This window comes from Ambystoma mexicanum, chromosome 11 (assembly GCF_040938575.1).
Source record: "Ambystoma mexicanum isolate Mex_15411 chromosome 11, UKY_AmexF1_1, whole genome shotgun sequence".
In the NCBI taxonomy this organism is placed as follows: Eukaryota; Metazoa; Chordata; class Amphibia; order Caudata; family Ambystomatidae; genus Ambystoma; species Ambystoma mexicanum.
The window spans coordinates 1,283,340,899-1,283,351,709 of record NC_090934.1 but is presented as its reverse complement, the minus strand read 5'-3'; the positions used below and the strand labels follow the sequence as shown (position 1 = coordinate 1,283,351,709).

At 46.0% G+C, this 10,811-nt stretch overlaps 1 protein-coding gene across 1 annotated transcript in view; it reads left to right on the top strand.

The window, feature by feature from the left end:
* Positions 1-415: 415 nt before the first annotated feature.
* The window catches only part of LRRC49 (leucine rich repeat containing 49), a 1,414,487-nt gene continuing 1,404,091 nt past the window's right edge, over positions 416-10,811 (top strand). The window contains exon 1 of the mRNA XM_069624757.1: positions 416-587. Within this exon, the coding sequence (XP_069480858.1) occupies positions 540-587 (48 nt within the window). The 5' untranslated portion in view covers positions 416-539. The remainder of the gene's footprint in view (positions 588-10,811) is intronic.

The window sequence follows — 10,811 nt, the reverse complement described above, 5'->3', positions numbered from 1 at the left end:
AGTAGGCTAGTTCCCATTATTATGCAGGGCTTGGCCACTAGGGGCAAAAAGGGCAATTTCTCTATTGGGAACTAGCCTTCAGGACCTGGCCACTAGGGGAGCAAAAGGGCACTTTCTCTAATGGGAACTAGCCTTCCCTATGTGAGTGGGCTAGTTCCCATTATTATCCAGGACTTGGCCACTAGGGCGCAAAACATGTCCATTTCTCTACTGGGAACTAGCCCACTCACACTGAAGCAGCTATTTCCCATCTGACAAATGGCCCTAACAACCGATGGTCGGTTTCTCGGATGGGAACCAGTATCAACCCTACAGAAACACGAAAGGCAGGGACGGCACGGGAAGTCCTTCAATAACTTCCGGCTGCTCTGCTGTTACCAGGAGCAACGAAAGAAGCGACTGTGAAGGGGCGGTGCTTCAGTTGAGATTCTAGCTCTGCTCCTTTGCCACGGTGGAAGTGGGTTACAGCAGCCTCCCGAGGACTGGTTGCCCCCTCACCACGCCCGGACTGTGACACCAACCGCCTCGCAGAGTTGGACATGCTGCCTAGCAGGTATCGGGGTCGATTGGCAGCAGGCAGCCCCGCGGTGAGTACACAGGCCTTTGTCTCCTCCTACTGCTTAGAGAATAGGGGCGTGGTCAAGGCCACAACTCACTGATATTTATTGGAAATTCCGGGAACGCACGTGTGTCTCTGTATCAATTTACATCCATTCACGCTGCAGTTTACTCATCTTTACGGCGGTTCTGTCCACAGTATAGGCCCATATTGTACACACAAAACATGTATTGCAGTTTGACTAATGTCATAGCGTTTATGATGACTGCCTGCAGTACCAAAACTGTTCGAGGGAAATAATTTATAAGCCGTGCGCAATACAAACAGAAAAGGCGGTGATTGAGGATGTGTGGGTCTAGCTACCATACATGCTGAAAACACGCATTGCCAAAGCTAATAGTTTGACCTTTGTATATTGACAACTATGTACTGCTCCAATACAAGCATTACATGCAAGGTGTTCCTAACAAATGCCAACATACTCTTAGCAAATGCTGAGATACTCCCACCACATGTCGCGTGGCTATATGTTAAGGGTCTTTAAGAAATGTTCCTGGATGATATGTCTTAGTTGACTGCACTCCTTTCAGTCTACGAGCAGTTGGAATGCCAGGAAGCAGTACGCTTCCACCAATGCTCTTCAAATCTCTGGGAAACAAAATGTTTGACTTTTACAATAGTCCACAACAAATCAGAATTGGTCGCGTATTTAGATAGCAATAAACTTGAGAAAGTCAATGAGTTTATGTATTTAGGTTACTTGTTAATTTCAAACCTTTCCGTGCACAGGATACATTTTGTTTTTAATTGAACAGAATGTTTAGCATATAAGTACTTTACACATAAAAAAACACAAGGAAGACACCACAAAGCAACAATAAACGAGAGGAATAACAACAGAGGAAACTGACCAATGTGTGCTAAGCAGACACATTTGCACAATACGGCCGCGTCTTCCTTTACCGTTGTATAGTCCATACCCCGATTGTGCAAAACGATTCTGTTTTGTAGTACAGACTTAAAACCTCGCTTGACAATATTCAAATAACCAATTAATTCCTAAAAAGAAAAAAATGTTAACATATATCAACTACAAACCAACAGTACTACCCAATTAAGAGCGTTGTGCATATTCGTCATGATCTTTCTTGCTCTATGCCATACAGCACCATGTGGAAAACATCAAGCAAAACAAACTCTATCAGGGGGTCTAAGGAGAAGGCGCATAGTCTACTTTTTATTACCTTCATTAAGGTTACTGTAGGGAACTCACGGTGGCAACAGTAAAGACAGACACACGTGAGCACAGTTTAAGGGTGTTTATTGAACTTTATAATGGGTGAGATAAACGCTTAATCTAAATCTAAGATGGGAGTAAGCTACAACCATCAAATAATAATAATAAGGCAGTCCTAGTGGCGTCTTGTCAAATAAAAAGGGCCTATACTAAAAAAACTATTGCCAATCCTTACCACTAGGTTACAAAAAGAGTGTGGTATACTGTTCACCAGAATATAAAGACATGTTGACAAAATGATAAGTCAGGATACTATGGCTGGGTCTCCCTTCCCCACATTTCAAGCATGGGACAAGGCAGGACTTCTGAGCACTGCACATTCCTGGGCCTCTCCAACACAAGGTTCACACCTCCATTCAGTGATACCAGAACCTTCAGGGGTAAAGTCTCTTTTCTGAAAAGTTTCTTGCCTAAGAATGTCTGCTGGTTCAAAAACAACAAACAAACATACAAAAGTTCCTTTGGTGGTCTTGCTCTTGAGCGATGGCTCTTTGCCCTTTGGATCTCCCTCCGCTGAGCTCGGATCCTTCTTGCAACTTGGGCCTTTCTCTATCTGGTTCATTATGGCCTCTCAAATGCAGCTTGCAACTTCCTACTGCAGACAATCCTCGTCCGGGTTCACTCTTGTCTACACAGTGCTCCCGATGTACTACTCTTCACCCCAACTCACAGGCATCCCTCAAACCGGGTTCCCGTTTGCCATATACACGGTTCACTTTATGCAGCATTCACTCTCCTTTAGCTTTCTCTTGGCAGTGGGTCAGAGACTTTCAAGTGTACAAGGGATTTGACGTGACCCTTGTAGGACCACTCCGCCACCTCATGCCGCACTTTCCCATGGCCTTCTGGTACTTGTAGTTTCAACGCGGAAAGGGCCAGCGAGAGTCCTTCGAATGAACACTCCAGCGGTGCCTGACCACTATGCAGCTGGCCCTTCTCTGGGCTTCCCCTAAAAGTTGAAGTACACACAAGTTCTTTATTCTCAAGTTCTTGCGTTCATCTAATGTTGCTGCTTGCAACCTTGGGCTCAATACGATTCAGTTCGCTATCAGCTTCCTCCGACTCACTGATTGGATCGGGTCTTCTGGCTTGGCGTGCTTCTTGAGTCAAGGACACTACCACGGTAGCCAGTGTGCCTTCTTGCCTGTGTTATCAATGTGGGAGGCCCCCGTGCACTGTTGACATTTGTTACTACACATGTCAGCTGTTCTTCCCGATCTTGCAAATCCCTTTTCGGAGGCTTTGCGTGTCTGAAGTGAAGGGGGCAATGGTAATTCCCCCCCCCCACCCTGCCGTCGTCCCTCCCAGTCTCGCTGCCTTTCCACTCCATTTGAACAGCCGGTTTGTGTCGCTGTTTAATCGTGCATTTGGCCTTGCTCATGGTGTGCTCTTGTGCTCCACCTTTTATCCCTGTGGGAAAGTTAAAGGGCCGTCGGGTGTGTGTGATTATTTTCAATTGCCTGACTCTTGTTGGGACATGTCAGGTTAACGGCTCTGGTGTTTGTGTGTTACGGTGTAGGAAAGTGTTTGTGTTGGAAAAGGGGCGGGGGCAGAGTTTCTAAATATTCCACAGGGTAGGATGGGGAAAAGGTGTTACAAGGATGGGGGTACCGCGTCTCAACCTTCGGTGTCCCACTTCCAATCCCTGAAGACCCCTCATCCAGGTGATCCTCCCTTACTGGCCCACTCCCAGGAACTGGATCCAATAGCGATGGCTGTGTCTTGGCCACCTGGACGATAGATCTCCGGGGACTAGCGCTTGAGACACCTTCAGGTTTCTCACATTACACATGATCTAATCGTCTCCTCTAGCTGGTTTTTATGATTTAATAACACCTTTTGCCAGGAGATCACCAGTCCCAAATATTTTACTGAGACCACTTCATTAACTTTGATCTTGTTTATGTCCCGCACATACCTCTTTCTTTTACTTTTAACGCTCACCACCACTGGTAGGAATTTGACAGGTTTATACCCCATCTGTTCTCACTTAAGTAGGCTTCTACCCCGTTCAGAGTTCACTGTAGACCTGCCGGAGTAAAATCTTGAAGGAAGAGGTTGTCATCATAGGCAATGCAGTTGATTTGTAAATCGCTGCATTTTGGTGGATACCCGCCCTAACCGCTCCCCATATCCCACGACGTAGGACATGTGAGACAGCTACTTGCGTAAATAGTTGTAATAAAATCTCTGCACAGAGCTCAATGTTATCCTTTAACAAAACATTGGTGATACCGTCCGTCCCACAGGCTCGTGAATTTTTCAGTTTCCCTATGATGTTCATAAGGGCCAGCCTATCAAACAGAAATGTCCATTTGGTCAGTGTAGTACTAGTAACCAAATAATTTTCTGTCAAATGACTAACGTGATCCTTAAAATTTCTCGTAAAATAGTCCACCTATAGGCCTTCTACAACACACAAAGGCTGATGTATTAACTGTGCCCTGCTTTTCTGATTTAGCCTCCATCATATTGCTCAGACATCCTTATTGATGATCTTCGTAATAGTTCCTAATTCTCACCTATGTATTTCTGTATCTTAGGTTTCAACAAGTTCTTACATTTCTGCAAAATATGATGTTTGGCAGCTTTTATTTCCCTCCAGTCTAGTTGGTTAGATTTAAACATCGTTCCGATTGCCCTCACTTTTTCTTTTCCTAATAACTTTGGCAAACTGTTTACCCCTATCTTCTACAAAAACCTTATTTTCCCAATTTTAAAAGCAACTCATTTTAACTTTTCAACATTAGTAATATGTTGGGAAATTCAGAGGGAGAACAGTGTGAAATGTTTTCCTCTTCACTAATTGAGTCCCATCACTTCGATAGATGATCATTTACTTTCTTTGAGTTTTTACTAAATTGAGATACTCTATTCTTAGAAACATTTAAAATTAGATTCTTGCATTCAGACTGGAGCCTTTAATCTGTACTAGGATACATGAGCAAGGAAACTACCAGCATTACATGATCGCTGTTTCGGGTACTGACTGTCTCGAAATTTGTTATGTCCAAGATTTCCACATTTGCCATGTAGATGTAATCAATCGCAGAGGAAGACGAGAATACAAACTAGGTGGGCTCTGGGTGTACACCTGGCTTCAAAACTGTATTTGTCTGACAAAACCCCCACCTGGTCAGGAATTTGCCCATACCTCACCGTCCTTCTCCTTGCACACCCTATTCTTCCCGATGTTCCCATGTGGACTGTGTCTGTATTCAATTACTCAAATGTAGCAACCATAGTCGTAAACGAGGAGTTGAAATAGCCACCTAATATAGTAGGCTAGTTAGTACCTTCACTCATGTTTTCAATTTCGTCAACCACTTCATCCACATTCAGGCGCACCGGGTTGAAGCAGATGTTAATTATAAGCAACCTTTTCTCTGTATCACCTTGGTTATAAACCACTACTATTCCAGTACTGCTTCTGACACCTGTTTCTTTTTATTTATTTTATTCATTTATTGGCCATTTTCTATGGCGCCTATACACAAGTGTTTCCAGGTGCCACAAGACAATGCGGGTGGGGACAGAGGAGAAATAACAGTAAGGAACTGTCCTACTAGGCCTTGTGACATTCAAATCTTGCAAGTGCAGCAACACTAAGTGCAAGTGGGAGGGGAAAGGTCAGGGTGGAAGGGCAGGGGTGAGGGAAGGGCGAGGGAGAAGTGCAGGAATGTAGGGAACCAAGGGCTGTGCAAGAACTGAGTAGGGCCCAGGAGGCCAAGGGCCAGGGCCTGGGGGATCTAGGGGTCAGGGTAAAATGGTGCGAGGAAGGGGTGGACCAGATTCATGCTAGTCAGGGAAGGGTAGTGCTGGCAAGGGGTAGACTGGATGCAGAGGGCCTGGCCCCAGTAAGGCACATGTTATGTTATGTTATTTTTCTTATAATGCGCCAAAGCCCATAGGCATCCAGGCGCCGAGAGACAGAGACGGCAGGCTACCAGTGAGAAGGTAGTGTGCTAATAAAAGAGATGAGTCTTCAATTGTTTCCGAAACATAAAAAGATCCCCGGTCTTGCGCAGAGCAGCTGGTAACGCATTCCAGGCTTTAGCGCCTTGGATATGGAAAGCTCTGCCATAATGGTCATAATGGTCCAGACACCAGTCGCCGCGGCAGGGGGAACAGTTTAGCTAGGGAGGGGGGAGAGGGATGGAGGAGGTGAAAAGGAAAGTTTTGAGACGTTTCCAGAAATTACGGAGTTCCGGCAAAATTCAGAGAGGGGCAAGAAGGCCGTTCTAGAGGGAGGCTCCCAAAGATAGAGATCTACCCCCACTCTTTGCTTGGATAAACGTCTGATCTGCAGATAGCTGGAGCTAGAGGACCGAAGGACTCTAGCAGGGAGGTATTTTGGGAGAGACAGTTGGATGTAGCAGGCTCCCAGTCCCCAGAAAACCTTGTGGATGATGCGTAGGGTCTTGAATTTGATCCTTGCAGTCACTGGGAGCCAGTGGAGAGATTGTAGAGCTGGAGAGATGTGGTCCCTGGGTTTGAGGCCAAGGATAAGTCTTGCGGCCCTATTCTGGGTACGTTGAAGAGGGTGAAGGGAGAAAAGGGGCAGATTGAGGAAGAGGCTATTACAGTAGTCCAACCTAGAGAGGACCAGGGCTCTGGAGTCATTGAGCTTCCTGGGTAAGGTGAGGAAAGGGAGAACGCATTTGTGGAGTGGGAGCAGAAAGTTGGACTTCCTGGCCAGGCCTGTGATGTGATGTGATGTGAGGGGGAAAAGGAGAGAGAGGAGCCAAAAATGACCCTAAGGTTTTTTGCCTCACAAATGGGTGACTGGAGGGGGCCCAAGGAGGGTGGCCACAGAGTTGGGGGGAAACGGGGAGCAGGCATCCCAATTTGAAGGATCTCAGTCTTACTGACATTAAGGCAGAGATCATTAGCAGATCATCATGCCTGAATAGCAGTTAGGCATGAGAGAGGAAGAAGAGGAGGTCGAGGAGGGAAGCCTAAAGGAGAGCTGTGTGTCATCAGCATAGCACTGGAAGTGAGGAGAGAAGGTGGAAATCAAGTGGGCAAGGGGGGCAAGGTTAATGTTGAAAAGCAACGGTGATAGCATAGATCCCTGTGTAACGCTGCAAGTAGGGCGTGAGGTGGACGAGAGGAAAGGGCCCTTTTGCACTTGGGAAGGTCGGTTTGAAAGGAAGGAGGTCAGCCAGGCTAAAGCCCAGGCTGTGATGCCAAGGGTATTGCAGAGAAAATGTATGAGGATGGGCATGCTTGACTGTGTCAAAGGCAGAAGAAAGATTGGGGAGAATCGGAGCAGAGGCAGAGTTGGAATCAAGATTGTAGAGCAGGTCTTCACAGGTGTTCACGAGAACAGTTTCCATGGCTGCTCTCAAGCCAGACTGGTGGTCATGGAGACAATCAACCGATTTGGTGTGGAGGGTCAGTTGAGGGATGGCTAATTTCTCCAGGAGTTCTCCAAGAAAGGGGTGATAGTTAGCCGGGCAGGAAGGGTCAGCAGACTGCCTTTTTAGGAGAGGGTGCACATGTTGGATGTAGCAGGCTTGAGGGTTTGTGGGAAAGAACCAGTAGCAAATAAATTGTTATAGAATTCAGCTAAGGCAGGGGCAAGCAAGGAGATGCTGTCCTTAATAGTTCTGGAAGAGCAGAGGAGCACCTGTTTGGAGGAGACTTTCATAGAGCAGACCACTCTAGAGACCATAACCGGTACAATGGGGGAGAAGGAGGAAAGTTTGGGGGAGGGTAAGAGGGGGGCCAAGGGAGGCAGGAGGGGTTGGGGGAGTAGAGTAGAGTAGAGTAGAGTAGAGTAGAGAAGAGGCGAGAGAGAGAGAGGACAGGATGTCCCGAGTTTTGGTGAAGTGGGAGGCCAGTGCAGTGCAGAGGGCCTAGGCGGGAAGAGGAGACTGCAGTAGGATTGGCAAGTTCCTTGCAGATTTTGAAAAATTCAGTCGTGTTGTTGGTGGTCCAAGAAATGCAGGCTTGGACACAGGGTCGGACTGGGACAAGAAATAGCCCAGACACCCAAACAAAAGTAGCCCACCCCTCGCCTCAAAAAAAGTGTCCCTCAAACCATCATCGGTGAATCACGTCAATTCACGAATTTACAGAAATTGCTACTTATGGAGGGCTAATGTGTTTGTTGCATATTATGTTTTGTGTAAATGCTCGAGAAAGTGATAACATTCCTTTTTGTTCTTTTTCTTTTAAAAAACATCATCACATAGCTAAATACTTATTTTGCAGAACCAGTCTCAAAGCATGTCTACTCGTTGCCACCAGTAATGAAAATAGAGTTGCACTTAGTAAGCAGTACAGCCAAATGATAACACCAGAAAGTATGAATCCAGTTGTATTTATGCTCAAATATTACATTGAAGCACAAGTCATAAAATAACATAACTTTACATACAGATCTGTGACAGGGTCCACAGCTCCGATGTACAGGAATGGCATGAACCAACCACCTCCATTGAAATTTTGGGACCTGCAAGTCAATGTTTATACCGGGCTCTGCAACCCCAGCAGGGAAGGAAGGTTAGGGTGACGATGGTTGGATAGGAAGTGGGGACGTAGGGAAACCAGAATGATGTTTAGGGAGAGGTTATGGATAGGGTGGGGATGTTAGGGTAATGTTTTGAGCGCTGCGCACGCTTCTAGCGAGCTGTTACACAGCACTCATACAAACATACGTCCCTGCTTCTGACTCTACACACACACACATACAATATCACTATCGCAGTATACAAAGGCACAACAGCATAATAAACACACATGAGGTAGTGCAGCACTTATCCTAGGTTAATTGTCACCCAGAGTATTACTTGTTGTCTCCTGCCATTTAGTTGTGCCAGGATGTGTCGTAGTAGCTTTTCAGTCTAGGGAGGATAGCTCAGCGGCAACGTGCTCGCCTTGGAAACAAGACGACATGGAGCAACAGAGGTTCGATCCCCGGGTCTGCGGCCGCGCTTAGAAACGTCTGGGCATTAAGCATGTTATAAATAACCTATCATATCATATATGAAATGCTGCAAGAGAGAGAGTGCTACAATTAGTGCTCACAAAATTAGCCACAGGTGGCTGTTCACATGCATGTACACATGCAGGAGATTTAACGAGGCCGCACATAGTAACTAAACATGTAAACATGCACAGTAGGGGCCGCATGTGGCTCTGGTAAATGATAATGTGTTAGGGCATTTGCCAGGCACTGCTATTATATGCCCATGTCGCACCGTTTTGCAGCTGCTACCATCAACGGCCAGTTAATACCACTACAACAGGACCTTTCGCATACTTGCACAAAAGCCAAAACTGTTGGCATTACAAATGCTTGTTTAGGAATGCGCTCATCTCCCAAATGATCCTCTCTCTGCAGTGTGATAATTGCTCCACAGCACTGTCGTACCTAAATGAAGGGTTGGGGCGGATGGTAAAGTACAAGGGCTTTTTTTGTTTTCTGGATTAATCAAAAGGCCAGAGATTTCCTGTAGAAATAGGAGGTTGTGTAGGCAGAGGTGGAAGACTGAAGTAAATGGCAAAAGGAAGTAAGTATGCAGGGAAAAACAATATTGTTACCCAGTAAATTTGCTGCACTTTAAGTTTTAGCAAAGGGGCAAGGAGTTAGAAAATTGAATGTTTAAAGGTTATGGGGAATATCCTTAAGGCCATTATTTCCTTTGTTTGGTTTTCTATGTGGCCTGAAGAAAAGATTGTATGCAAAATAAATAAATACATAAATAAATGTGCAAAGCTAGAAAACAAGTGCTAACAAAGACAACAGTTTTGGCTTGAGTATAATAAACATGTTTTCTTTGTTGCTACTGTAGGTATGGCGATTATATGTCCAAACACCCCCGTGACACGTCTAGTGTTGAAATCCCATGTCTAAGTTAGCATCACTTTTGCCAGGATATGTTAACATGCAGATTACACTTTCCAATGAGAGTGACATTTTTGGAAAAATAGATTACAAAGCAGCAATAGATGCTTTTGTGTCAGCAACATCAAGCTTGTGAATATGTTTTTACCATAAACCTCATCACTCACTAATGTGCAATTTGTTGAATGCACGATTGCGGCTAAGGACCACACACCTGTAATTACAGTTTTAACAGCTCTTGAAATCTTGCAAAACCTCAGGGACCCACTCTTTCAGCAAACAAATACAGCACTCACCTCTAAGGGCAACAACAACTGTCACAATGGTGATATGTTGCAGTGGCCGAGGGCCACCTCAGTCCAATCTAACACAGTGACATTTTTGTCCTTCAGACAAAGCAGAGAGAGAGAGCGAGCAATGAGATGCCTCGAAGAAGCCTTCCCAGTGGAGCATAAGCTTTAGCAGGAGGAGGCTTCAGATGCGGGACCACCAGCCCACCTCCAAACTGATGCTCTCAGTCCCCGCAACCTCAACCCCCTCCTTAGCCAGGAGCTCGGCTGCTCTTTCCTATTGAGCAGTAAACGGGCCTTTCGCTGCCACCTCATCGAAGTACATGAGGGCACATCACAAATCCCAACTACGTTTTCATCTTAAGCCTCTGCCACCTGCCGCAAGCAGCACCGATGCCGGTTGGCCATTATTATCACACTGCAGGATCAGAGTAGGGAAGCGTCATGCCGAGGTGCAAAGACTACTGACTTAACATGGGGCCTTGTTTTTCCCCAGATCCTTGCCTCCATGTTCGTGCACACTCGCAGACCCACCCATTAAGAAGCGCACTCACACAATTCGATGGACATTAAATTCACACAGGTACTGTGACACATGTGCAGACACGAGTCTTAGGTCTGACACATGTAGCCTGGAGGAGCTGTGTTGGTGATATCTACTCGCTCACAGCCAAGGCCAGGATGGTGGTGACCAGAGGCAGATTCTGCCTGCAGCATTAATTGACCACATCCCAGCAAGTTGTACCGGTCCAAACAGTCTCACTGGCAGAGGGCTGTAGTTAGGCCAGCTCTTGGGTGAGAGCCGGCCAA